The 27,864-nt window shown below is 47.5% G+C and overlaps 2 protein-coding genes across 7 annotated transcripts in view; one reads left to right on the top strand and one right to left on the bottom strand.

Moving 5' to 3' along the window:
• Positions 1-26: 26 nt before the first annotated feature.
• Positions 27-25,846, top strand: POLR1C (RNA polymerase I and III subunit C). 3 transcript variants are annotated; one of them, XR_015258231.1, is made up of 11 exons: positions 27-216; positions 302-373; positions 490-597; positions 1,066-1,198; positions 1,318-1,437; positions 1,637-1,789; positions 1,968-2,117; positions 2,677-2,793; positions 13,850-14,203; positions 15,106-15,185; positions 25,438-25,846. XR_015258231.1 is itself a non-coding variant. In XM_086745370.1 (9 exons), exons 1-9 carry the CDS (start codon positions 148-150, stop codon positions 3,255-3,257), a joined length of 984 nt encoding a protein of 327 aa, XP_086601496.1. In that variant the 5' UTR covers positions 28-147; the 3' UTR covers positions 3,258-3,455. The 3 variants fall into 3 exon arrangements, 2 of the variants coding, with proteins under 2 accessions (XP_086601496.1, XP_086601495.1); XM_086745370.1 differs by lacking the exons at positions 13,850-14,203; positions 15,106-15,185; positions 25,438-25,846 and adding an exon at positions 3,139-3,455 and having other exon boundaries at positions 28-216; positions 1,123-1,198; XM_086745369.1 differs by lacking the exons at positions 13,850-14,203; positions 15,106-15,185; positions 25,438-25,846 and adding an exon at positions 3,139-3,455 and having other exon boundaries at positions 30-216.
• The window catches only part of XPO5 (exportin 5), a 30,886-nt gene continuing 8,344 nt past the window's right edge, over positions 5,323-27,864 (bottom strand). For 2 of the 4 annotated variants that reach the window (XM_086745364.1, XM_086745366.1), the window contains 22 exons: positions 27,354-27,479; positions 27,023-27,113; positions 25,447-25,575; positions 24,650-24,765; positions 23,523-23,678; positions 23,068-23,109; positions 22,364-22,471; positions 20,821-21,020; positions 20,105-20,204; positions 19,012-19,193; positions 13,988-14,088; positions 12,836-12,932; positions 12,161-12,297; positions 11,448-11,545; positions 10,852-10,898; positions 10,554-10,648; positions 9,626-9,688; positions 9,038-9,120; positions 8,183-8,290; positions 7,867-8,004; positions 7,542-7,706; positions 5,323-7,004 (listed from right to left, as the gene is read on the bottom strand). In XM_086745364.1, coding sequence (XP_086601490.1) covers positions 6,864-7,004; positions 7,542-7,706; positions 7,867-8,004; positions 8,183-8,290; positions 9,038-9,120; positions 9,626-9,688; positions 10,554-10,648; positions 10,852-10,898; positions 11,448-11,545; positions 12,161-12,297; positions 12,836-12,932; positions 13,988-14,088; positions 19,012-19,193; positions 20,105-20,204; positions 20,821-21,020; positions 22,364-22,471; positions 23,068-23,109; positions 23,523-23,678; positions 24,650-24,765; positions 25,447-25,575; positions 27,023-27,113; positions 27,354-27,479 — 2,523 coding nt within the window. In that variant the 3' untranslated portion in view covers positions 5,323-6,863. The remainder of the gene's footprint in view (positions 7,005-7,541; positions 7,707-7,866; positions 8,005-8,182; positions 8,291-9,037; positions 9,121-9,625; positions 9,689-10,553; positions 10,649-10,851; positions 10,899-11,447; positions 11,546-12,160; positions 12,298-12,835; positions 12,933-13,987; positions 14,089-19,011; positions 19,194-20,104; positions 20,205-20,820; positions 21,021-22,363; positions 22,472-23,067; positions 23,110-23,522; positions 23,679-24,649; positions 24,766-25,446; positions 25,576-27,022; positions 27,114-27,353; positions 27,480-27,864) is intronic. The other 2 variants (XM_086745365.1, XM_086745367.1) reach the window with 1 other exon arrangement.

Here is a 27,864-nt window from a genome sequence, read left to right as displayed (position 1 = left end):
GCAGGGACCCCGGGCCGGCCAGCGGCGGGAGAGTGCCGCGCTCCCCGGGCGCGGCGAGGCCACGCGTGGGCGGGCAGAGGCGCATCACGTGCCGGAGAGCGCCGCCCCTCTCCCTCTCCCCCGCCCCCGCTGGCGGCGGTGGCGGCCATGGCGGCCAAACGGGTTACCGACGAGATGCGGGACCGCGTGGTGCTGGGCGAGTTCGGCGTCCGCAACGTGCGTGGGGCGGGGCGGGGCGGCGGGGGGCTCCTGGCCCCCGGCCTCGGCCCCCTCACGGCCCCGCGTGTCTGCCTCCTCGCAGGTCCACACCACCGACTTCCCCGGCAACTACCCCGGCTACGAGGACGCCTGGGACCAGCGGCGCTTCGAGGAGGTGGGTGAGCGCGGCCGGCGGTTGGGGCCGTTGCGAGGGGGGCGGGAGCGGGGAGGTCGGGTCGGATCGGGTCGGGTCCCACGCCCGGCGTGACCCGCGGCGCGTGACCCATACAGGCGTTCCGCGTGGACATCATCCGGGAGGAGGAGGGCGCGCTGGAGTTCGACATGGTGGGCATCGACGCCGCCATCGCCAACGCCTTCCGCCGCATCCTGCTCGCCGAGGTACCGCCGCGGGGAAGGCCCGGGGCTGCCGGCCTAGGAGCTGGGGGGCAGTTGCGTGATGGGGAGCGGGGAGGGTCCTGCCTTATGTCAGCCCTTGCGGACAGCTTCTGGGTTTGGGAGAGAAGCGCAGATACCGTTCTGCGTGCGTGCCAGGAGCCCAAAGAGAGTTCGGGTGTTAGCAGCATGAGGGATGTAGCTTGTTGCTTTCAATGGTGCTGTTGGTAGTGTCTGCGGATCAACCCGCCCTTCGCCTCTTGTGATCATTTGTTTTAAAATAAAAAAAAAAAAAGAGGAAGGGGGTATGTTGAGTGTAAGTGTATATTTGGTAGCCTGGTTTGGCAGAAATACAACTGCAAATAGTGTGCAGGGCAGTTATTTCTGGGAGGGAAGAGACACTCTAGCTGGATATTCTGTTGGCATGTAGTTCAACTGTCATCATATGTTGACTTGATCTCTTGTCTCCCTGAGGTGCCAACAATGGCTGTAGAAAAAGTCTTTGTGTACAACAACACATCCATTGTGCAGGATGAAATTCTGGCTCATCGCTTGGGCCTCATCCCTATCCGAGCTGACCCTCGACTCTTTGAATATAGAAACCAAGGTGAGAGTCTTGAATCATATAGCAATATTGAAGGTCTCCCCCAAAGCAGGAAATCAAGGTCATATAAACTGAACAAAAGTGTGATTCCATAGAGGCTCATGCTGTTCTCCCCTTCCCAGGAGATGAAGAAGGCACAGAAATTGATACTCTGCAGTTCCAGCTGAAAATAAAATGCAGCCGAAACCCTCAGGCAGCCAAGGAATCATCTGATCCTAATGAACTGTATTTCAATCACAAAGGTGAGATCTCTGCTAAAAATAGGTGCTGTTTTTTTTCTTTTTTGATCAACAGGATTTGGTCTGTTCTCTCAGCCCTGTGAGCAGAGAGAGCTGATTCCCTCATTCTGACAGACTTACTTTTTGCCTTCTCCAGCCCTGTACAGGTCAGCGATCCATTTTGAGGCAGCAGCTGGCTGATGCTTGTGGCTTCTCTTTGCAGTGTACAGTAAACATATGACATGGGTGCCCTTAGGGAATCAGACAGACCTCTTTCCAGATGCTGACTTCCGACCTGTTCACGATGACATCCTCATTGCACTGTTGCGACCTGGCCAGGAAATAGATGTGCTTATGCACTGTGTCAAGGGTATAGGTGAGTTGTGGGTCCTGGGGCAGCAGGAGGAGTAGGGTGGGTGCCTGGACTAGGGCTCAGCCGTGCGAAGTAGAAGGGTGGAGAACTGGTTTTCCCTCTGGAACTTTAGGCCCTGGCATCCTTGCATTCTCATTCCCTGAGGCCTGCCCTCATCCTTAACTCTTAACTCTTTGTGCAGGTAAAGATCATGCCAAATTTTCTCCTGTGGCCACGGCTAGTTATCGACTGCTTCCTGACATTACTCTCCTGCAGCCTGTTGAGGATGAGGCAGCTGAGATGTTGCAGAAGTGCTTTTCCCCTGGAGTCATTGAGATCCAGAACATCAAGGGTACTTCTTTGCTGCTCTAAGTGCCTTGTTGCTTACAAACCTTAGCAGAGCCTGATTAGAGACTAGAGCCCAACCTTGTAGAGACAAAACGACATTGTGATGTTGCCTTGCCGATCAGCAACTGTTTATGCTCTTCTGAGTCTGGTTTTATGGATGAGTGGCTGTCGCTCATGAGTGACAGCTGGGTGATGAACTGGGATCTTCCTGAAATACTAAGGCACTGGGTGTCTGTCTGGGGAGCTGTACAGATGCTGGCTGAAGCTTTCAGTGCTGTTCATTTGTCTTTAAGACAAGTGAGCTTGTTCTTTCCAGCAGCAGAATGTGGAGAAGATTTCTTGTGTCCTGCTCAGGACAAGCTTTGTGTTTGGGTTGGAACTGTTCGAAAACACCAGTTCTGTCAGGTTGGAGTTTCATGTTGAGGATGTGCTAATTCTTTATATTTGTGGCTTTGCTGTCTTTGCTGACAGGGGAGCGCATGTTTGAGGGGTACGCACTTCCCATGACCAGAAGGCAGCCATCTGCTGCAGGCGCTCATCTCATTTCATCTTTTCCCCTTTAGGAAAAAAGGTGGCAAGAGTAGCCAATGCACGGTTGGACACATTCAGCAGAGAAGTTTTCCGTCATGACAGTCTGAAAAACCTTGTGCGCCTTGCAAGAGTGCGAAACCATTACATCTGTAAGTACCTCATTTTCCATAGAACACAAGAGCCTTGCTGTGGTTTGTGCAAACAAGGAGAGACTGGCCAGCATGTATAACTGGGTCTCTGCCTCCCCCTTCCTCCCTCACATCATCAGCATTCATACATTTGTATTCTACTGGGTAACTGCTGAGGTTGTGGTTTGGTGTTGCTTTAGGATTGAATGTGTTTGTACTTCCTGCCAGCAAATGTAACCTCTTCTCTGGCTGTCAAGATCTGGCTTGGCAGAAGTGCAGTGTAAGGGAAGACGAGGGACAGCAATGCTGGAGCCAGGTGTAGGCTGAAGCTGCCTTGTGGCTGTGCTGACTTGTGTTTCTGTGCAGTTTCAGTGGAGTCGACGGGTATCCTGCCTCCAGATGTGCTGGTGAGCGAAGCCATCAAGATCCTGATGGGAAAGTGTCAGCGCTTCCTGAATGAGCTGGACTCTCTGCCTATGGAGTGACCAGGCTGTAGCTGGGAAACGTATCCCTGCACTGCGGTTCCAGGCTTCCTGCACCTGACTGCGGGGGTAATTTATCTTCCATAGGCAAGAGGTTTGAGATGGGCTTGTTGAGTCCTAGGACCACCTCTTTGAATTTTTTTTCCTGTTGGTAATGAGCCTCAGTGAGGAGACAGACTAAAATAAAGGCTTTTCTTTACAGCTGTCTCCTTCTGTGCTGTTCACAATTGTGAGACCATAATACACAGAGAAGAAAGTGGCAGCAGGTCTGAAGATGAGTATACCATTTATTTTAGATTGCATGCAGTATGTGAAAAGGACTGATACGGCAGTGTAGTAAAGCACTTTGCAGCAGGTCAGTGAGATTTAACAAGTCAGTATCAATGCAGGACTGTTTTGCAGGTGTCTCAAACCAGCTCCAGGGTAGTGAATGTGATTGCTAAAAGGCTGTACTGTCAAGAGGGCTGGAGCACTTCTCCTGTGAGGACAGGCTGAGAGAGTTGGGGCTGTTCAGCCTGGACAAGAGGAGGCTCTGGGGAGACCTTATTGTGGCCTTTCAGTTTATAAAGGGGGCATGGAGAAAGACTTTACCAGGGCCTGTAATGACAAGACAAGGTGTGTAATGGTTTTAAACTGAAAAAGGATAGACTTAGATTGGACATAAGCCATTTTTTTATGATGAGGGTGGTGGTGAGATGCTGAAACAGGTTGCCCAGAGAAGTGGATGCCCCATCCCTGGAAACATTCAAGGCCAGGTTGGATGGGGCTCTGAGCAGCCTGACCTGGTTGGAGATATCCCTGCCCACAGCAGGGGGAGTTGGACTGGATGACCTTTAAAGGTCCCTTCCAACCCAAACCATTCTATGATTCCATGACAACAGTACTGGGCTTCTCTGTGCAAAGGTAGCGTTTAAAAACGTGCTCTGTAAGGAGGGACTGTCCCTTCTTAAATCGCTCAGGGTAAGGCATTTCTCCCCAGGTGTTAGTTTTGACTGCTCTGTTCTCCCTTTCAGTGACTGAAGGTACTTTGGGCTGACCTTGAAGCAGAACTGGATGGTGGAGGGCAAGTGACAGCCAAAGGCCTGTCTCCACCCAGGGAACCCTGGGAGAACTTGCACGTTAGTCTCAGTGGTGAGCAGTACTGTTAGTCAGCACCGTGTAGGTCTTGGCTTGTGAGTCTCTCTTGACGAGCTGATGAGGGAACTGTAACTTCAGAGACTGAGTGTGTCCCAGTTGCTTAAGTCAATCCTTACTAAAATGTTAAAATTTAGCATAGCAAATCATACTTTTTCACTGCCTGTTTCAGTTGGGCTGTAGTTACTAATATTGTAAACGTCCTTTAGTTGTTAATCTCATTTGAAAAAATAGTAATTTCTATCTGGATCCTTTCAGTTTAAACAAGCAGAAGGAGCTTCTATGCTCAGCTGGGACTTTGGAAAAAGTTTTGTAACAAAAAACTTACATTGATGTTGCTCAGGCCCACCTTTTTGAGGGGTTCTGTAAGAGAGACCTTTCATGCAACCTTCATCGGGTGAGGGGACAGACCAAAGGCAGTAGCTACTTCCTATTCCCATGTTACTGAGGTCAGCTGAGAGAGTTTTGCCTAAACTACAGTGCTATCACAAGACATTGCTCCTCCCAGCAGCAGCTAGAGTTGGGCTTGGGGGCTACTTCAGTAGCATATGGACCTTTCTGTGCCATTGCTTTGCGTATTTCCCATACTCGTTACGGGACCTATCCTGGAATAGCCATGCCAAAGGGTTTCACTTTGGCGACATGTACCCTTCAAGCTGTAAACTGGGACCTAACAGCTGTTGTGGAGCTAATGTAAACCAGTATATAAATACTTTAAAATGCAGTTTTCTTCTCGCCTTCTAATTTAATTATGTAGTCTGGAATGGTTCATCCTCTCCCTGATAATGCATGTTGACTACAGTAAAGGTGTTCCCTTTTTAGTAGCTGGACTAAGGAGTGCTGAACGAGCCTTAGGAAGGCAGTCTGGGGAGAGCAGAGGCCTCAGACCTTACTGAAACAGATAAAAGTATAAAAGTGAAACCATGACAACATGTGTATGAAACTGGAATAGCTTTACTGACATTCAGAGGTGTAACAACCAGTTCAGAGACAGCTTCGGATTTAAACATTCCTACAAAAACGGTTCTAAAAACCATTTAAAAAAAAACCCCTTGTGTCTAGCATGAAGTCACAGAATGTTAAAAATATCACAACACAATAAATACACCCAGCCTTTGCTAGAGCCAGGAGCCATGTTAGCTCAGAGGTTAAAAAAGTTTGAGGCCAGGAGGAAAGTGGAGGGTGCTGGTGGAACAGCAGCAGCAGGAGGGTGACTGGATTCCCAAGGCCTGCTCTTCCTTTCTGTGCTCCCACCCCTCTCAACCCCAGCTTTTCTGTCCAGTCTGTCCAACTGGAGACACCACCTTCTCTACCCACCACAGTTTACTACTTGTTCTGTCTCCTGGATGGCAAAGCTACCAGCTAGCTCTGGACAGACGCCCCCAGCTCCTGTGCAAACGCTAGGATAGATCAAGTGAACCATTTGTTGTGTAAGAAGAACCAGCTTTGCAGATTGGAGTGGCTTGATGGAGTCCCACCTCACCTAAAACCCAGTTTCTGACCTGGTTCCCCCCTGTAAACTGCAGTATAAACCCCACCCCTCCTGTCCCACCATGCAATTCTCAGAAGTACCAGACTGGGTAAAAACACAGGCTACTGTCACCTCCACAGCAACAGGGTGAAGAGATCCCTTTTGGTTGGCAGGTGTTTCAGATATTGGTCCAGATTTTGTGTACCCTGCGCTGGCCATGTTCTAGACTACAGGGTATGGTAAAAAGAAAATAATAATAATAAAAAAAAAACCTGTCCTGCTCCCCCTGAGAGATGTCCAAGAAAGGCTGGCACAAAGTAAAAGCCTTCCATTTGGCTCTGGGTAGAACAAACTGTACGATCATATATACACACATACATGTATATATGCCGCCTCCTAGAGACCAGCTGCACCTTAGAAAGGCTGATCTCGAGGGAGATCCTAGGGCGCTGCTAGGCTTCCCAGCACGCAGCCCTCAGCCCCAGGCTCAGCAATCCTGGAGGGAAACGGATCCATCAGAATACCAGTCTGCGAGGTAAAAGTGCTGATCGGCGTGACAGGAGTGTCTGATGTGTTCCCTACAAAGCCTGGCTACTAGCACCCACAGGAAGATTCTGGTAGACCCTTTTCATGTGGCGCACTACTCTGCCTTCTGCATTAATCCTAAACCCCAAGGGATGAACAAGTGGAGCAAGAGCGACCCAAGGCTACAGGATGACCGGGCTTTACCTAATGGAGTCTATGGGCTCAGCTCCCACCTTGCAGAGGTCTAAAGATGCTCATCCAATGGAGGGGAGGGAAAGGAATCAGGGAAAGCTTAACAGACTGGTTCAAATGCCACCGCAGGCCCTATCCTAGTGTAGGGAGGAGAATGGGACAGGACCTGTAAGGGGCTTTATTCAGATGAACGCTTGTGGAGGCGATGGCAAGGAGAATCTAATGTGCTTACTATGAAGAGAGATGAAATAGAAGGTAGGGAAGGAGATGGTTGCAGCATCCCGGGCTCAGGGCTCAAAGAATGCAGTGAGGCCCTCTCCATCCTCAGTTTCTAGCACATCTGTCTCCAGTGATGGCTTCACCTTTTTGAAGAGAGATGGGAGGTTCCGGATATGAACCTCCTTGCGGAACTGCTCCCCGAGTGGCTTCTGCAGAAGACAGGCAGGCAGGCATCGGTCATTACTGCCTTCATAGCCTCACCCTCCCCCCCCCAACTCAGGGGCAGCCTGCCTGCAGATCAGAGGCAGACCCCAGATTCTGAGCAATCCCCAGGCCCGGACCCCATGCTTGTATTTTGTGGAATCTCAGGCTTACAAGTGCCTTGGGGTGCCACCAGTGCACCAGCTCCCCAACTTTTAACCCAATGTACCAGACTCCAATGCCACCATCCTCACAAAAGCCCAGCACCCACCCAGTAGCTTCATTCAAACATTTTAACACCCCCTTCCCCCAGGCACCCTTGTGCAAGGTCACCCTGCCTCTCAGTACTGGAAGGGCTGCTCAGTCTGTACTGCCATCCCCACGGTACCTCCAGGTTGGAGAGAGACAGAGCAAACACTGAGAACATGCTGCAACAGCTTCCTGGCTGGGAACAGGGGTGGCTGGGGAGAGGCAGGTAGACTGGCTGCCCCCTCACTTCTGCAGTGAAACCAAACAGGTTCATTTTCCTCCAGGATATCACCTACCCCAATGCAACCTGTGATGAGGCGCTTGAAATGATCCTTCCGGCGCTTGTCTGCCACCTTCTGCAGTGTTGGGTTGAGAAGCTTTGAATCAAACTGCTCCAAAGAGTCCCTCTGGATATCTGGGATCTGCTCCATCACCACCTTCAGCTCAGCATAGCGAGGGCGCTGCAGGGAGAAGTGTGGTTAACACAACTCTCCTAGAGGAGCAGCCTTGCCCTCCTTGGAGGACCATTAGCTCCTCTGCCCCTACCCAAGCAGGCATGGGATTAGTTTTCCACCACTCCCCAGCCAACCTCGCATTCGGATAGAGAGTAGAGTTTCTCACCAAGGCCTCGTAGATCTGGAAAGCCAGGTGGACAAGAGCTGCCATGCAGCCATCGTGCTGCCCGTGTGTTTGTAAGCCCTTCAGCACACTTGTGAAAAACCAGGAGACTGCATCAGGCAGGAGGTTTCCTGGAAGCACCTGGAGAAGAAGGACTGTCAGTACAGAAGCAGGATACTGATACGACTGCCTTTCTGCAGCAGCTCGGTCCTTCCAAGGGAGAGGGTGCCCAGGAGTGAAGCAGCCACACTTCTCACAACATTCAGAGCTTACTCTCCCAATCCTGCCAGAATCAATCCCTTCTTCCTCCCAGAGGTACCTGTTTGAGCAGCGGCCAGCAAAGCTGTGTTGTGGTTCTTTGGCAGGACAAGGTGTCCTTCCAGGAGAGGGACGTGTAGGCAGTGATCAGCAGTGCAGTGCAAACATCCTGAAAATGAATCAGAGGGAAACCAGTTAGAAGAACAATTTCCCACCTCCCGAGTTCAGACCTGAAGGGAGCCAAGAAGCAATCCAGGGACTCTGCAGGAGCTCCTTGGGGCTATCTTCTGACAACGATGCATGCTACTGCTGCTACTCCAGCTGAAGGTGCTCAGAGGCACCCAGTATGCCCTGAGGAACCAACGTCAAGCAAACCTGCTCCCTTCATCTCCCCTGGAAAGGCCCTGGAGCACCCATGGACTCCCATCAGCTGCTACTCTCAAGTCACTGCAAAGGCTTTGCAGAAGCTTCTGAGGAGTCTGCAAGAGAGGAGTACGGAGGTATTGGGACAAAGGTTCTCTGCACAGTGGATTGTGGTAACACTTTGGCTCCTGTGCCAGCTCTGGCAGATTTTACAGAAAGTAAGAGCTGCTGTGTGAAGTTCTTCCTCGTGAAGGCTGGAACCCAGGATGAAGGCAGAGCCAGGGAGCACCCTGGGGGCTGAATGCCCAGGGCCTTGCCCACTGAAGGGCTGAACCTCTGTAGCTGTGCCTTATACTGGATCCCCACCCCCATTTGCTTTGGGGCTTCTGCAACCATTAACAAGGCCCTTAACACCTATGTCCTGAGAGAAGATTCTCACACTGGGGAATGCTGCAGCAGCCTAGATCTCTGTAGCAGCATCTGGCTGCACCACAGACAAGTACGACAAAGAGTACAGAGAAAGGACAGTGGAAGTCAGAGCGTGTGCTCTTACCTCCTGCTTCATCAGACACTTGCCGAGCTCAGTGAGCTCTGCGCTGGCAGGGGGAGTCACGTCCGTAGCCATCGCCTCATCATCTGCAGAGCAGAGCAAAGGCAGCACTGTGAACATGGCCTCCCAAGGACCAAGGGAGACACAGGGAAGAACAGTGCTAACTAAGCCAGGGACCAGGGGACAGCACACAGAATCAGTATGCTGGCACAGCCTGCCACGTCTCTCTCCAAGCAAAAGGCACCCATCCTTTGTGGGGCAGGAAGGGCACCCAACTGGCTACCTCCAGCTCTCAGGAAGACCATGCACATCCCCCTCTTCTCAGCCCTCTTCTTGGTAGCTTAAGAATCAGCTGCTCCAACATGCTACCTGTGAACCCTACAGCACCTAGGGGTTCGGGTTCTTCTGCAGCCCCCAGACACACTGGGAAAACCTCTTGCCAAAGAAACTGAAGGCTTCTTACCAAACCTATACCCCTCACACAGAACTTCCAGCAACAGGCCAGCCTCTCCCTCAAGAAGTGCATGAACAAATGGGAAAAGTGCTTGCGCACACCAAGGGGAAGAAAGGCAAAGGCAGGCATTTACTCACCGTCTCCGTCTACAGCAGCAGTAGTGTTATGCTCAACACCTTTCTTAGAAACACAGCAAACAGCTGTAAAAACAGTTGCAGGTCAGTGGAGCAGAAAAGGGAAGACGCTACTTCAGAACATGCACAGATTATCCTGCAGGTTCTGATGGGCTCACAGCTGCTTCAAGCTCCCCCAGCTCTTACACAGTACCTAGAGAATCTGAAAGCCCAGTCTAAAAGCCAAATACTGCACTACCTGGAAGGCTGGAACACCCCACCCACAGCATCTTCCCACAGTGGAACGTGCTGCACAGTGGCTGCTTCAAACTACTGAGAACCAGAAACGTGCAAAACCATTTGAAGCCTATCACCTGAGAAGAGCAGCATCTTAAGGCCACTAGGCAGATCAGTAAAGGAGATATTAGACTGAGGACCTGTAATCTCTATGCAGAGTCAATTTTCCCAGTTTCTTTGCTCAAAGGCAAGCTGGCAAAAACACAATGTTCGAGAAAGGGAACCCAAAGGAGATTGTGCGGGGGGAGGGACTCTTCCCTTCTGTCTGGCTACAGACATGGCAATTGCCAGCCACAAAACTGCCCTATGCTTAGGTTATCCACAAATCAATGTCCCCTATTACACTCCACGGTAGAGAAAGAGAGAACCCAGATTCCGAAGGAGGACTGGACTCCTACAGGGACAGGAGCAAAAACATGGAGCCCTACCTGGGGCTCTCTTCTGAAGAAGAACTGTCTTCTGAAGTTTTTGATCTCTTACTAGGTTTTTGCTAAGATTTTGGCAGTGCTAACTGTCTCACACCTAGCTTCTAAGGATGATGTTAAATACTACTGGGCATGATAATTAAAGTTTTACTGGACACTGGAAATTGCTATTGTCCCCTCCAGGGCAAACTTCCCAAATATCCCAGGGCACTCAGCTTGATTTAACTTACTGATGAGATCCATGACTTCTCGGGTCAGCAGCCTGACCAGCTGTTCCTCAAGCATCTCCTGAGATTCAGGGTTGTCATCTGCAGCATCATCCTCACTGAGAAGAACAGGTTTTAGTGTGAAGAGAGCCAGTGTCTTAAAGCATGCCCTCTAACCCAGCACAGGGAGCGAGTCATTATCTGGGCAAACAGCGTTTTCCAGCCCTCTGCTGGCAGGGCTGCTCCCTGGGCAAAGGGCCAAAGCTCCATCCCACTCCCCATTTCCCCTTTTTAGTACTCATATCAAGGGGTGAAAGCTTACCAGAGCATGCTTCGCTGGTTGATCACCTGCCATTTCTGAGACAACCTCTGTTCAAGACAAAAGGGAAGATTCAGTACCTTCCTGAAGAGCCATGCTGGACACAATGTAACAAGGCCCAAGTGCCACTCTCCCTTGCAAAGTGACAGCTGATGACAGAGGCTCAACAAGAGCTTTAAACACAGCTCTCATGCCAAGCCCAATTCTGAATGGGGCAAGAACTGCTACCAAAGCAAGATGCTGTGGCTGTGTTGGCTGCAGAAATTTGAGTGACCTATCAGGAAAATGAGGAGCCACAGGCAAAAAAAAAAAAACAAAACAAAACAAAACAAAAAAAAAACGCAAAAATTCTCAGGGCTGAAGGTTGAGGAGCCGATATCCACAGGCTTGAATTCACAGCAAGGAGTGCTGTGCAACAGCCAGGGTTCAATGCACCTCAACCCCACCCCCCACCAAACAGCATCAAAATCATTAAGCATCAAGGTTCTGCCCTTGTCTCTGCTGGTCTTGAAGAGACAGATGTTCTCACACATTGCTGCCAGCTGCTACAAGGAGTCTGGGCTGCCAAGGAACAGGCATCAGACAAGCTGTTTTCTTACCACGTGCAGATAGGTGAAGAGTGGTCCCAGCATGGGGCAGACAAGGGTTTCGTAGTATTCTGAAGGGCAGGAGAGTACCAAGGGCTTCACAAACACACCTGCACAGACTAGTTAAGGAAGAGACCCAGCACATAGAGCCAGCTGCCAGGGAGACTGCAGCACACGGCCCAACCCAGCCCATTCCACTGGGAGGCCAGGCAATAGACACCTCAAAGCCCATCATCTCACAGCCCTGAATTAGGTGGCAGCAAGAGCATGAGGTATTCAGCCTCTTCTCCCAACAGTTCAGCTGGGAAAGGGTGCTTAGCACCTATTTCCTAGCTGGGAGACTGAATGTCTGACCCTGGAAAGTGGGTTGGGAACCCTGGATGGTCTCCCATACAAGCCCAAAATCTACTCAGACATGCTACTGTGAAGCTCCCACACTATCCAAGCCCTCTTTACCCCCAGAATGCACTACCCACCTCTCATGGTGCCTCCAGGATCACACAAATCCTCTGCATTTATTCTCTCTGACCCCATGCACTGCTGTTTCTGCTCATGCCCTCCTAGGCTCACACCCCATCCACACCAGGTGTATCCTTGTTTGTTTACCTCCTCAATCACCCTTCTTTGGCTTGGCCATACTGAAAACGATGGGAGGAAGCCACCAGGTTTTCAGTTTACACGCTCAAAGCCTCCCTAGCTGGTCTGAGACAATGACAGAAGGATACGGAGCATAGGACGCAGTCTGTAATCAGGAATGTTGTTGAGGTTGATGAAAGCTGAGCTGAGGAGCTCCGTGGCGAGACCCTCAACGGTGTAGAAATCCTGTTGCATGGAAGGGCCTGCATTTCCCAGGATGTGGAAACTTCAACAAAAAACAATTCAGTTGCAACTTGGCTAGATAACAGGTACCATACCTCTGGTCTGCAAAGGCTGCAAGTACCATCACCTTGAGATCAGATAGTTGCTGTATTCTTAAACAAATACTATAGAGGAATTTTAGCACACTAATTTTTTTTTTTCTGGGACACCTGCAGAGGGACAATGAATTAAGCATTTAAGCACTAAAATGCACTTTCAAGTGCTGATGTGTCCTAACATGATTAAAAGTGGCAAAGAGACAAACTAGGTCAGGATATCAGATAAGTGCTCCGATCAGACTACCTATCTGCAAAAGAGCTAAAAGTAGATCCACATTTTGAGGTACTTTTTCAAACGACTGCATTCCATGCTTATGTGGTAGTTTGCAACCACTGAGTATAGTTCACCACTACAGCTCATACTTGGATGTTATAGGATACAGCCCACATGAGAAGTCTAACTCTAGAAGTCAGCAGCCAGCAACAGCCTACTGCTCCAGCTGTGCAACGATGGACTGTGTACGGGAGATCTCATGCTCTTACCAGTTGTCGTAGAGGGTACAAAAGAAGCCCTGCATCCTTTCTAAGACCGTTTTGTAAACAGGAGAGTCGTAAAGCTCCAGCAGAGGCTGAGGGAGACCTGTAGGAAAGAATAAGCTTCAGTTACATTAATGAGAGAGCACAGAGCACCTTCAGAGTGTGCTGGGCAGGCCCCAGCCAGCTCGATGGCAGCGAGGGAAGCACTTGGCAAGATCAACATGCAGCCAAATGGGAAGAGGTGCAGCACCCCTGGGGCAGAACCTCCCCTCAGAGGGCAGCCAAGTTCAGGTTGGTTGTACCCAAAGCAGAGGTGTTCTCACTAAGGTTGCTATAACCCCCTCATTTCTCCAAAGCAAAACTTACTGGAGCTATCGGAACCCAGTCAGAAGCAAAGCTGACAGTTGTACAGCTCCTCTACCAGCCCTTCACGTTTGTATTCACCTCTGTTGGGACACAAGCTACCACTGAGCTACGATCTTAAAAAGTTCAGAGCAGAGATCAAAGCCCTGCTGCTTTATGTGCAGTGGTTCACAGAGAGTTTACAGGTCACAGAAAACAGGTAAAGGAAGCATCTCCTCATTTTACAGATAGGAAACAGAGATAAGGAAGACAAAGCAACTTCCACAAAGTATTTCACTATCTGTCAGAACCTGAAATTAAACCCCAGTTTCCAGAGTCATGGTCCACGCTTTATCCACAAGCTCAAACCTGTTCTAAGATGGCTCCAAAAGCCTCTTTCTAAAATACTGTCTGGAAACAAATGACAAGGCTGTAATGCAGGACTGGGCTCTTGCCCTCCAGGACCGGTCTCTGCACCAGTACTCAGGGATTCTGTGGAGCAGTAATTCTGCTCAAAGGCACACAACTACAACAAACACTCCCAGTCTCTCCAGCCTGAAATGCCATAGTGCAGAGACCACTACGCAGCTGGGATAAGCAGTCTGGTTAGGGGACCCTTCATTTCATGCAGAAGAAACCAATTTGTCTGAAACCAATAATTTAACTTCTTCATTTCAGCAGGTTCAAACAATAGCTGAGCTGTGAATACTATGAAGATGGATCTACAGCCCCTCTTCACTTCCACTGCTATTGGTGGACCACTGCCTCAAATACCTCCAAGAATCTGCCCATTCCTCCCCAAGAGAAGCCCCTTACCTAGGATGGCATTCTTCTCCACCTCCAGCATATCCAAGGCCTTTGCAAATGTTTCCCCCAGCCTAGCCACCATCTCTGGCATGTAGAGTTTGTTGTGAGTCCTGAAATAGAAGAGTACTTGGTTTATACTCATGTGGGTCAACCCCTTCTGCCCTTGACAGTGGGATCCTCTCCTTCAGCTTGTGAACAGCTCCTCTGAGGCAGACGATGAGGAAGGTGAGACCAAGCACGTGTGCATGGGATCCCCCTTCCCCACCTGCAAAAATATTGGGGAAGCTGACCCGACAGAGACATGGAGTGACTCCGCCTCATGTCCTCAATCTCCTGGCTGCCCCCTCCACTTATTTCAGTTCACCCCACCCCTTGAAAGTACTGGCAGTACAAAACTCCCAGCAATTCTCCAGTCGATGTTGGCAACAGCTTGTTAGCTTGGCCAAAGGGATCAGAGGATGTATTTTAAAAACTGACAAGACGCAGATTCTATCATCTCAAAAGATCTTCTGCACCTAAGGCCCCTGCAGAAGGAGGGGCTGTTTCAGCTCCAAAATACACACACTGCCCCCCAGGGATGGGTCACAGTCCCCAGAATGGCAGGTGGCATTGGAGGGACTCTAGGGAGAACATCAGCCCGATCAGATGTTACTCATGGCAGACACGTGCCCCCTGGAAAACAGCCGGGAACAATTCCGCATCATCAGGAGGTGGCCATGGTCAGCTCTCCGCGAGGGACACCAATTCAACCATGGGTGGCTGGTTCTTGCCATCCAGGCCAAAATGGGTCCCCTGTTAGCCAGGGTACTGACACTCAGAGCTGGACTCGGCAGGGGGTGTCTCTCTCACCTACCTCTCTCCTTTGAGACCTCAGACCTCCACTCTGGGTGTCGCCAGCTGCACACAGCACAAATCCTGCAGCCTCCTCCAAAACTGCAATGCCATTGTACCTGCTGCTAGAGGTGATCAAGGGCAACTCAGTATCTCCCCCTAGAGCAGCGTTTCCCAAAGCAGGGGGTTATATGGGAATGGCTGGGGGAAGGGAGCGCGGACAGACCTCAGTATGTTCTCCAGAGTCTCAGCTTTCACTCACGTTTTAATGATTTTTTTTTTTTTTTTTTTTTAAGGTCTCTGTTCACAGCCCTGGTAACTCCGATGCAGTGACGTCTGCCTGAGTTTGCAGAGAACCTGAGTTAGCTCTGAAACGGTAACTGTCCCATTTCTCTCTGCAAGTGTTAAATACTTCCCTGCTCACTGCACGTGAGGAAGGCAAGTATGTGAGTTTCATAAGAGCTACATAAATTACTTCTTAATGACTCATACTCTCATTCTGGGCTGGATCTAACACCATGCAACAGGCCTCAAAGGGGGCACAAGCTGGTTTTACTTTCCCAAGAGGGGCTAGAGAGCAGCCTAGCCTCCACAAAAGGCTGGATAATGCTGTTCCACTGACTCAAAAAACTGTGTATTTCTGCTTGAGGCTATCCTGAAACCTAGCTACTAAAATAATCTCCTCTTGTATGACTCCTGCCTGCTCCATGCCAGTGTTGGCTTTGCCTCATGCTGGGCGGCAAACACAAGGACTGTGAAATTGCAGGGGTGAACCTTGAAATCCCACTGCTCTAACACCATCAGGATGGCTCAGACAGTCATATCCTGAAGTTGTGGTCATGGTCCTTAGTTGTTTCAGAGTCCTTGAAGCATTTGCTCAAGTTTGACAGTTGGGAGGGCAGATGTTCACTCACAGGCCAATCTCCCTTAATTAATACTTCAGCAAGGTCCCAGTGGTAACAGAGAGAAAATGGCTAATCAGCTGCTTCCCATGGGAGTTAAAAAGGCATCCAACAGCCCTCATACATGATGAAGATGTGGCCCCTAGGTACGTTGCAGCTGAGACTCTCAGCAGTGAGCAGCCATGCCTGGGCATCCCACAAACATGATAACATGGGAAAACAAAATTAAAGAGACATTTATGCTTCAGAAAAGACAAGCAAAGGATATGGCAGGACTTCAGGGAGTGTATTTTCAGTGATGGTCACAGCTCTGCTGGAAAGAGTGTCTGATGCCCAGAGAGGTGGGCTTGAAGGCCAGAAGATGCTTCCTTTAGGACAGCCCATGCTTGAAGAATCTTGATCTAAAGCTGGAGCCCTCTACACTGAAAACGTCTATAGCATCCATGTCTATCCAACAATTCTTTCACCAGCATTAATGCCTTGGTAATGACAGCATCTCATCAAGGGGAGTTCCAAAAAAGCCTTTGTCCATGTAAAGCACTTGCTGAGCCTCACCAGTCCTTTTGTGACAAAACATGAGCAAATCTCAGCACAATAAAGGTGCTGCGCCAATCAGTTCATGCAGCTACTGATTCCAGAAATGCACCTTTATCTAAAGGTGGAGATCATGATCTGGGTTTGAATTTAGGAGAGAACAATTTGAGCCAGAAGCTAGAAAGCACCTAGATGAAATGAGTTACCGCAGAGGACAGGAAAATCATCACTCAAAAAGCTGTAAGCAGTGATTAACAAAGCAACCTCAAAATCATTTGGTAAATATAGCTATCAAGACAAGCGACAAATATGGGTAGGCACAAAAAGACAGGCTGGCAGGGAAAACACCATGCTGTCTATACCACTCAAAACTACCTTATTTTTCCTTGTTACCTGGATGCCCTCTCATTCCTCTCAGCTCTTTGGTCTCATCCATGATCTACCTTCAAGCTACTTACCCTGGCAAAGACCCAGTGGCTTAGCAGCTTTCATGGCTTCTGTTTGCAAACACAGCAGAAGAATACCACACAACATCAAGAGAGCAGCAGACCCAGCTGCTCAGCCTGCAAAAAGCCGTTTTTTTTGGGTTTTTTGTTTTTTTTTTGGTTTTTTTTTTGGCATACTGGTGCCTGACTTGGTGTTCAACTCAGCAGCTCAGTAGCATCTATGCTGCTGCTACTTGCAGATCTGCTCACACAGTAGCACACACAATCTGTGAGGACTTCCACATCTGCTTCCTGCATAAGCACACGAGCAACACTGGACCTTGCTTATTCTCACAGAGAGCTGCCTAATGGCATAGAGCTAAGAGAAGCATCCATCCACAAGCAGTAATGCAACTATATTCCTGAAGGCAACCTCAACACATGCGACTTTCCTGCCAGCCAGCTTTCCTCACATCCCTCTACTTCCTGTCTGCCGACAGGCTGCTACAGATTGAAGAGGGCCTGAGGAAGCAGTACATGGAAGGCACTCAAAGCCAGCAAAAAACCACCAGAAGCTCCACAGCACAAGCTCTAGCTTCTCCAGAAAGACATAAGCATCATCAAAATTTGCACTGAACAACTGTGAGCTTGCAATTGTCACACAAAGAGGCCTCAACATCTAGCAGCAGCCAGGAAAGGTATGAAGTGGAGGATCTACTGCTCTTAATACACCATTCATTGGTTCTTGTTGGAGCATCCAGCCTTAAGAAAAGCCCGGATACCTCTGAGTGAAGTACACACTGCTCCATGTGCGTTATCTACCACGTGCTCAGAAAAAATTTTAATCTGCAGGGGAGATGCTTGAACAACGTGGATGCATTATCTCAAAACACAGCCAGGGAGCCTCTTCCTCTATGTAGATGGTGAAGCGCTGGCAATAGAACACAGCTCATATGTTTTCCTGGAGGTGGTAAACAAGCAGGCACAGAATTTCTGCTTCTTTACAGGTAGTGATGGAGTTTGACAATAGTTTCCTAAGTTTGTTGTAACAGATATCTCAAGTGTTTTTAATAATGCGTAAGTTCTGGCAAGAACAGCAATTACACAAGCAAAAAGTCTATCCGTTGCAGCCTGTTCAGACCTTGGGCGATGGTTTATTTGGTCTCCCAAAATATGAAGCATGTTCCAGGCTCTGGAAGAAATGGCATGAGGCTACCTCTACTCAGGCAACTCTACTCTACCCAACCTCTCCCAAAAGTTCATCAACTGGATCTTCAGCCTTCCAGGATAAAAGGCAAAAACACTTAAAGCACAGCTCCAAAGCCATAACAAGACGGTTTGAAGGTGCTCGCTGGCCAAAGTGCCACCTGCTGTGCTACACAGAGCTTTGTGATGAGAAGCACAGCTAGGGTGGGCCAAGACAGCACACCTTGTCCTACCAGACCAGCATTTTGCTTCTCACTGGAAGCAGCACAGTCCTGAGCTTAGCGACTATCAGTCATATCTGACTAGACGGAGAGTAATAGGGCTCCTTTCCTCACAGACCTGGGAGCTGAAAAATCTAAGTGGATCTGACAACGTTCTTTCTCAACAGGCTCCTGCCAAGGACAGAGTCTCAAGTTTTCAAGTGCTTAACATGTAGTGTTATCTCACAAAATTGCCCCATAAGCCTGGCAAAATCCCACTGTCAGCAGTTAGCCTGAGAGAGATTCCTTCTTTATAATTCTGGCAACTTTGTTATTCAGGATTTCCCTTTTCTGCCTTTTCTTGCTCCCTCCTCTGCCTGCCCCAGATGTACGCGACACCAGTGACATGCCGAGAGGCACTGCAAGGTAGCAACAGCCTGAGAGTATGCATTCACTGATTTCAATAGCAGAGAGTCCTTCAGGAGCTGGTGGTCATGTTCAGCAAAACCAGCTTAATTTAACACTGAAGAGAGAACAACGCAAACAGGATGCGATGAGAGCTGGGACTGCCCTGCTGGTAACTGGAGAGGTGGCCTTGTAGGGCCTGAGGGCAGAGCAGAGATGTTAGTCGAGAAACGATTAACTGGGTGGCAGATTTATAGCAGTGGAGGTGGGGGAGGCAACCCCAGCCCAAGCTCCCATTGGCTTTGATGGACTCTTGTAGGCCAGGCCAATGAACATTCAGAAGGCTCCAGTTTCCCCAGTGCCATTCCCCACTGTGAACAGTCAGGAACAGTACTTGGGCACCTGCACCAGCCTGTGTTCCCGCTGGCTTCGCTGGGAGAGCGTGCTCTGAGCATTCCATGTACTTATCACAGCTCGGCTTTCAAAGATTCTTAAGTCAACATAAATGATTTCAAGTCAACTTGACCCACCTTATAAGAGCAAGTAAGTTGTCAAGAAGCTTCAGGACCTGCTCAGTGCAGGGATTACGGTAGATTGGACTTCCACTGGGCATGTATCCCACCAGGAATCCTCCAGCTTTCGCCTCTTCAGCGGCAGCAGGCCAGCGAGCTCGTTTCACAACTCCCAGAATGGTGTACACGCAAAAGCTTATCTGCAGCAAGAGATGTGGAGAGAGTGTTTCTCAGCCACCGCACAACTTGAATAAATAGCTTTCCAGAGAAACCTGTCATCATTCCGTCTCAAAGGGAAGACTCTACAGTGAGCCTAATCTGGTGACAGGAACAAACTCTGGTGGGTTTGCTGCCAAGAAAATGTAGCAAACAATCATGCTTATGTTCCATCATCTTCAGTTACCCTTGGCCACGGCAGGATGCCCTAGGGACTCATTATTAGACAAAGCACAATAGTCTCATGAGTACGTAAGCAACCAGGCAGGTTGCCCTCTGAAAGAAAGAGTCTACACCATCGGTTCCTCATCTCCTTCATGTGCTGGGACAGATGTAGAGATCTGTGATGACACGGTGGTCAAATTGCATTAGCCCCAAATCATAAGGACAGCTCTGTGGACTGCATTTCCGTGTCTTCTACAGGCCTAAAGAAAGCAACTGCATTTGCACTCTGTCCAAGAAGTGAAGACATTTCACTAACAATGCGAACAACACTAATCTCCTCAGATGAATTTTAATGACATTCCATGCTGCAGTCTCAGCACGACACTTTCCATACTGCCTGGCTCAAAAAGCACAATTCACTGCACCGCACTTCCAAAATTCACGTAAACCAACTGCTTCTCCAAAACCAAACTCTGCTACACGAAGAGTAGGGAGTAGTGTTTTACTTTGATGAATAATCTGGTTTTGCATGGCCTATATGCTTCCTACTGTAGCTTAAAGAGGCAAAAGCCAGCCTGTTATTCTGCAATCTGAAAAACCTACTGATCCACACCCTAGAGAAGTAGATGATCAGGAGAGATCTTGTGTGTAACCACAACAGAAATGAGAGTTGGAAGGAGGCAAGCCCCATCTCGCTAAGGATTACACCTCTCCTAGTAATGATACTCACTCTAGAGCGGTTCAGACCACTAGGATCTTCTAAGACTGGATCGGCAATTTTGTTGTCTGCACCCACATAGGAGATAAAGGCTTCAGGATCCGAGAGGACTCTGGCAGCAGCAAAAGACAGAAATGGGGATTATTGTTCGTACTAGTGAATTTGAGCAGAGCTTTGCACTGGCAATAATCATCTTAACAAATATAGAGCAGGCTAGAGAGACTAGCTAGTGCTCCACACTTTACATGGGAACATGATAAAAAGCTCCAGAGACGTGCACTCTCTCCAAACATCTCCAGTTGTCTTGGGCCATGGGGACCCAAAACCTTTGAGTCTCTTTGAAGACAGCCCTGCTGGGAAAACTCTCATGCATGCCCAGCTGACCAGGGCTACGGGACACCTCAGCTTTAGTAAGGAGAGCTCAGCTTCCTAGCTTCTCCTGGAGATGAGCAAAGACATCATTATTTCTGATTTTCTGCAAATGCTTTGAGCACGCTGGGAAGTGTTCCTCTATCATCTTAAACAACTCTTACCTAGCAACTGTCAACAAACAGCATTTAGACTCAGTTGGCAGTTTCTGAACCGCAGGAAAGCTATTCCTACAATGACTGCACAGGATTTCATGAGGCACCCCACCACCCTCATTTGGTTTGTGCATCCTCTTGCTAGGCAAGAGACTGCCTCCTCTGCAACACCTCCAGCTCAAAGCTCAGAAAAATGATCCATACCTCTGCATCTCTGGGGAGAGCCATAAGCCAGCAACAGGAGCCATGAGCTCCTCCAGGAAAGCCTTCTGCCGCTCATAGTCCTTGAACTGGTTGCTGATGAGGACGAGGGCCTCCATAAGAGCACACTTCTCCATCTGCGTCAGAAGTAGCTCATTGGAGAGCAGCTGCTTCACGTGGTTGTACAACATCTCAAAGTTTGGCTAGAAAAGACATCCAGGTGGAAGAGTGTCATGCATTTGGTGTGGAGGAGGGCCACTGGGGAAGGCAGAGGTGGGGTGTACCGTACTACACAGAACAGTTGGAGAAGCATGTCTGTTACCTTTCTCTACAAAGCCATCTCCTTCTCAGTCTCAAGTTTTTCTGAATGTTTAGTCTAAAAGAACCTCTTTTCTTCCCTACCCCTCTATCATCATCCTGCATCCAGTTTACTTTAGTCTCCAGAATGACTGAAATAAGCAGAGGAAACCTTCTCTCTTCCCTTAGAGCAGTGTTACAGCTCAGAACAGTTCTGGTGCTTTTATTTGCTCACAGAAAGCAGCTCATTCCCTTGGCTCTCAAGTGCCAGACTTGGGACTATTCAACCTCTTTGCTCACAACTACGTTAATAACAATTCATATGGTTATTGCTATCTCCACAGGAGTGGTTGAGTTTCTTCCCTACCCACTCTAGTCAAAACCATGTCTTCCTGGAACTTTGTATAAGTGTTAACAATCATCCCCTTCAGCAAAGTCACATGAACATATTTTGGGGCAGCTTTGGGCCCTTGGCTCTTCCAGTGAGGACGTCCGATTGGCCGTGGGAAAGAGAGAGCTGTAGTTCAAGGACCAGTAGAGTGAGACAAAGATAAACCCACTAGTTCTTAGCAGCTATTGCAGAATGCAGACTGGAACCCCTAAATTACCTTAATCAGCATCCTCAAAAAAGTCTTTGTTTAAACTAGCAATGGCCTACGGTGCTCCCATAATCCTAGAGCCACTCCACACAAACACTGCTAAAGAAAGGAGTTCAGAGCTACAAGTATTGCATGCAGGCTCTTTAGTTCAGCAAAACCAAACTAAACACCGGCTCATGAATTCTGAATGTGTTTGTTTTTTTCTAGTCTCCTGAAGCTAATCCAGAAAACAAATACTCTCCTCTAGCTCCTACATTTTGTTAAGTAACAGAAGAAATCTGGAGATTAGTCATTGCTAGCACCTTCAGCTGAGGAATCAAGTGAGACCACCACAAGTGAAAAAATTGAAATTTAGCAAACATTCCCAAAAACCGAATCTAGTGCTGCTTGTATCCTCCTTCTCATCCCTTACACATTTAACCTGTCACCTTTTCATTTAACTCATCACTTCACAATTCAACTCTTCAGGAAGAAAATTTTTCGGGGGCGGGGAAAAAGGGAGATGCAGGAAATAAAACACTTTGCCATTTGCACAGCAGGAATTTTTCTTGGAAGACAAACAGAAGCTGTAGCCAAGGAAGCTGAAGATCCCACAAAATCCAGCTGAAATTGAGGCAAGACTCTTCATGATAAGAGTTGAATTTACATACCAGGACAAGCTGAGGGTAATCCCGACACATCTTTATGATTGAAGAGCATGCATGCCTTCTCACATTCTTCACTGCTCGAGTTCTAGGAGCCTGGACAGACATAACAAACTTCAATGCAACAAAACAAAAGTTCAGACAAATGCAGGGTATCTTCATGACACAAATGCATTACAAACAGTTTTCTGCACTGTTGAGTACAGATCAAAAGAGCATTTCCACACCCCCCCACCCCAAACAATCATGCAACAACCGAATTTCCTCTGGAACAGTAGCCAACCCAAGAATCCCACGTTTGAACAAGCTGTGCTCAAGGAGCGAGGATGCCATGGATCTTGCTCACTATTTCAAGACTCCCAGCACTCCCTAGGTAGCTGGCAGCTTTACAGCCATCCTTCACAGTCATGTACACCCATCACTGAAGAGTACCCACAGCAAATGAAGGGATTTCACTCCCAGGAAGGCCAGCAGAGATACTGGGACTAAGTGCACTGGCCTTAGACCACACCTGTGGCCTTCTAAGTTTGTGAGCCAAAGCTTATTCAACTATGTCAACCAAGAACAGGTACCTAGGCTTCCCGTCCCTTTCCAGGAGCAGGCTTTGAGAAGCCTACTACAGCAGAGTCTTCAGACTCAGCATTCTCTTAAACAGAATATGATTTGATCTAACTGTTTTAGCTTATTAGTAGAGAATAATTCAGACATACCTTACTTTCTTCTATAACTTCAAAGGTAACTGAAGCAAACAGCTGTGAGAAAAGGGAGGAAAAATCCAAAACCTCATGTCATTTGTTAATATCTAGCACTCGTGTGTTTTGAGCTCAAGGAACAGATCATAAGACTTTGGTGCAATTTCATTAAAGTCAGTGAAGAACCCTCGATTAAGGTGACAGATCAACCCTCAGTGAGGCCCTGAAATAAAACTGTTTACTGGCCAGAGTGCGCACTTAATGTTATTACTTAAGGCCAGGGACTGCAAGATGTGTGTTATTTGACATTGTTTCTTCTTGAACAAGACTCAATCTTGCTTTTCCCCATCTTTAATATGAAGGACAGTCCTTCCCTGACCGTAATGCCAAGAGGATTAACTCCTGCAGTTCAGTACCAGGGCCTTGCACAACAAAAAACCTACTTGACTTTAGTATGGTCTGCAAGTACCTACCTTGGCAAGCACTTGCGGTAGGTATTCTGGTCGGTAAGTGACAAATGGGAAGAGAGCAGAGACATTGGTAAGCACACAGGACAGGATGAGAGGATCCTTTGTTTCGAAATTAAGGACAAGCTGCAGCAGATCTATGCCATCATTCACTGGTATTTCCTACAGAGGCAGGAAAGAGAAAGCAGAAGGAAAGAAAAAAGAAGGCAACACTCAGTAATTCAGCCTGTAGCACACATCCTGCAACTTCTAGAGCGAGGCCACAGAGCTGCTGCTATCGTATCAGGCCTCTCAGCTGAACATAGCTGTTCTCAAAGCAGAAAGAAAAGCAGCAGAAACCTCAATTTAACTGTGTGCTATGTGCACTTGCTAATGGAAAAACGACAGCAGCATTGCCATTGTTGGTAGGGCAGTCCTGAGATGTCACTCTCAAGTCCCCATAATATTGCTTGCACCTCTGGGGAAGGCAATTTTCCCCTGTCTCAGTATGGCTCCCAATTCTCCTCTTGTCTCTCTCCAATAGATTTCATGCTTAGCTAACCATATCAACCCATATAATTATTTTACTGTAATTAGAATGCTGAACTAAACTGCATAAGCAGGCTAATATGATTAAAATAAAATCCAGACAGTCTACATCAAACTGAGAAAAAACCACTTTCCTTCTGATTTGCCTGCTGTTGAACAAAAAGCAGAGAGAAATTGCTTCTGATCTTCTACTCCCTGAGCACGGGTTTCTCTCATTTAGTTAAAAGTTAAACCAAAATAAATTTTTTTAAAATCTAATCAGGGAATGATTAAAAGCAATAAACTTAGGAAATTTCCGCTTAAGCAGTTCTCTTGTCCTCTAGCAAGGCTATGGCAAAGCATCCCACCTAAGCACTCTCCTGTGACTTCCCATGGCCTACCATCCAGAACCAAGACACGCCTTACAGAGTAAGCCAATATGAGTTTGGTCCCATCTAAAGAAGGGTCACTACTGCTCTTCAGAATCACTCACCAAACAATCTTGGGATTTTGCATGGAGCTAACTGGTTACTACAAACTTTTCAAGGACCACGCAGCTGACAAAAACCACTCATGTCAACCCAGAACAAGCCAGGGGAGCAGGCAAGAGCACGTGGTACACATACGTCTTTATCCAGGGTTCGAAACATCTGGCTGACAACGCTCTCTGAGAAGAAGGTCATGGCATCCCACTGCACAAAGGATGGAGAGAAGATGGAGCAGAGACCTTCGCCTGTCTTAGCTGAAAGGAAAAGAACACTGGCGCTCTCACCACGCTCCTCCCCGCATGCACAACACAAGTATTTTGGTCACACAACACTCCCTGCAGATGTCTGGCAGGGATGCACCTGGAGAATTAAGGTACTCCCGTGTGATTTGCCTCGTTCAGGTGAAGGCTCCTGGGACATAAGTCTGATCTTGGAGATAGTACAGGGAGCAACACCAACAAACCAGACTCAGCACTGCAGTCAAGACTGCCCTCGGTGTTCCTTTGCAGAGCACCAACTGACCTTCCTTCACAGGAGAAAAGCAAGATGACTGACAGAGGGATTTGCCAGACAAGCAGAGCTTCCCTGGGCAAAAATAATATGTTACGGAGATAACAAGGCCCAGATAATTGTAAAGCTGTATCAGAGGGACAGGTGCCATCTGTTTTGCAGATATTTGGGGAAAAGAAAGGAGGAGCCAGGGGTTTTACATTAGGTATTCGAGACTGCAAAGGGTTAAATTTGGGGTAGGGTGGTTTTTATTTGATTTTGCTTTTAACTTGCAAACACCTTAAAAGTCTGAAGGCTTAGTGTTGAGTCTTGCCTCCCCCTTAAAAAAAAGAGGGGAAAAAAAAATAAAGCGCAAAGAAGTTTCTTCTTGGCTTGAATGAAAACACAAATCTCACATAGCTGTTTTTTTTTTTCAGGTAACTTACAGTTCATGGGACCAGTATCAACAGGGGCTGTGAGCTGGTACTTCAGCCATTCACCAGCCATTTGGAAGCCAGTTCGAGGGTCCAGACGACAAGCCATCCTCATCACCTCTCCTTGCTGGGCTCGGAAAGCTGCAGTGAAAAATCAGATGCCATGCAACAAGCTGATGCCACAAATGCTCCCTTCCCCAAAGCTCACCTGCAGCTTTGCAGACCTGGGAACATTACGAACTGTTGCTCTGGCAATAGCTGTGTAGTAAGCTCAGATATACAGTCAGTAAACTAGGTGTAACAGGATGGGCAGTTTTTGAAGCAATTTAAACGGACTAAAAAATGATGGATTAACATAAAAAGAAGTGCAATTAAAATACAATATCAGTTATTAAAATCTATGCTAAACCTAGATTTACTAAAATTAAGCCTCCATTTTTCATTTAAAAAAATATTCAAACTACACATTTGCAAGCACCTTGAGATACTGAGATAGAAAAACAACATTAGATAACTACCACTTCCTTCAGCTAAACATACTTTATTTCTAGATTATTCAACTTAAGCCAGTTCAGATTCTAGGCTGATAGCGAACGTGAACTCAAAAACCTAAATAAGTCTTGTTCTCAATTTCAAAGATATGAAAAGCGAAGTACAGAACAGGAATTTCCTTTGTTTCAAAAATATTCCAGTACATTACCATGCAAAAGAAGTACATCTGCTCACTACAGATGTAACTTGTATTGTTTAAAAAATTGTTTTATCAAGTAATTTTATTTAGTGTTTCAAATCGGATTTATTTTCTTATATATGTAATACCTTTAACACTATTTAACTCTCTAAAACTATTTCAAATTCCAGCTTTATGCATTTAGCTACTTTTTGATTTCCACTCAAAGAGATTCATTGCAATAAATAAAAAATAAACTTGAATAAGCAATAAAAAATGCAACACCTAAAATCTTCAAACATAAATGTAAAAAGTAAGAATTTAATTAATTTATTAAGTATATCCTCCCAGTCACCAAGTGAATACTAAACTATACCAGCCAGTGAGAATCAACCTTGGTTTGGGGAAGTAAAACACAAAAAGAAAGAAAAAAAGAAAACTATTAATACTCAGGATTCCCTGTTTGCTAATTTAAGATCATTATTAAATTTGGCTATTTTAATTGCTCTACTCTAGCTATTGGTACCAAACCAGAAACTTCTTAGAAGAGCCAAGATAGATTTTCTTTCTGGAAGGACATTTAAAGTCTTTTGTAAGGTGCCTTCCTCTTCTAACCTGAGCAGGACTCCAAGCTGTCTCACTTCCTCCTCTAGGTGACCAAGAGGCACGTTTTCTTCAACACTAGGTAGCAAATGCTACTAGGCCACCTACCTGGCCAGGGGGCAAAATAATAGCAAAAAGTAAGTAGAATGAAACGCCTGAGCTGCCACAGGAAACTCCTAAATTAACTGAACTCCAAGATCCAGTCTGAAAGAGTCAAGGCACAAATGAAAGCTGCCAAGCCAACACAGTAGGCTCCAAGCTCAGACAGCAATCAACAGTAAGAGGAAAGCTCTACACAGGTTGATGGCAACTTACAGTTAAAGAAGGCATTGAAGTCCTCGTCACTGTCAAAATCAAAGCGGGAGTATTCACAACTGGGGCTGTCTGTTTTAGAGGGAAAGCCCACCTGGAGACAGAGTGGATAAGGTCAGGGAGGCAGAGAAGTCACCCATTACAGCTAACACTAGCTTCAAGGAGATGACGACTGAAGGCAAGGAACAGACAGTAAAATGTTGAGATAGAGCTGTCTGTTCAGTGGCCTGGAGATTATGTCTGTGGCAGACACAATAAAAATGTAGTTTCTGCCCCACAGGCCATGTTCACCTAGGCATCTTCTCAAACCTATCTGGCCACAGTTCCCACATACCTTCACTAGGTTGGTCATCGATGCACGGAGATACTTGGGAATCATAGCCAGCAACAAGGCGTCACGAGATAGAACTTCATGCCGAAAGAGAGCTCCCCATGTGATCTGGGTGGAAGAGCGCAGAAACTGGGGGGAGAAGAGGGAAAAGAGGGGAAGAGAGAAGGATTTCAGTGCTGGAATTTCCACTGCTAACATTAAGGGTTGCTATCAGAAGGCAATAGCAAATTACACTGACTATTCAGCTGAGTCCAAGGCACCATGAAGGCTCAATCCAAACTTCCAGAACACCAAAAACCTCTAACTAAATAACAAGGCTGATTACAAATTCTGCCCTTTATACTCAGCACCTCTATGTCAGGCACTGTTCCTAATGGAGTGGTAATGGAGGAGAAACCACTCTGCCTTCCAGATCTTCAGCTGAAATGGAGAGCCTAAAAAGCAGTATTTGGCAGCTACAGTTCTGTAGTCTTCTATAGGTTAGATCAATTACATATTCACACATTCTTACAAA

Source organism: Chlamydotis macqueenii, chromosome 3 (assembly GCF_036417535.1).
Source record: "Chlamydotis macqueenii isolate bChlMac1 chromosome 3, bChlMac1.mat, whole genome shotgun sequence".
NCBI classification, from domain to species: domain Eukaryota; kingdom Metazoa; phylum Chordata; class Aves; order Otidiformes; family Otididae; genus Chlamydotis; species Chlamydotis macqueenii.
Note: the sequence above shows the minus strand (reverse complement) of the source record. Positions and strands in the feature narration are given on the sequence as shown.

Bases quoted from the DNA above. Each gene is read 5' to 3' on its own strand.
- POLR1C (XM_086745369.1), top strand. From the start codon at position 148: ATGGCGGCCAAACGGGTTACCGACGAGATGCGGGACCGCGTGGTGCTG. The intron at 374-489 runs GTGGGTGAGCGC...TGACCCATACAG, and splicing joins ACCAGCGGCGCTTCGAGGAG to GCGTTCCGCGTGGACATCAT. The intron at 598-1,065 runs GTACCGCCGCGG...TGTCTCCCTGAG, and splicing joins GCCGCATCCTGCTCGCCGAG to GTGCCAACAATGGCTGTAGA.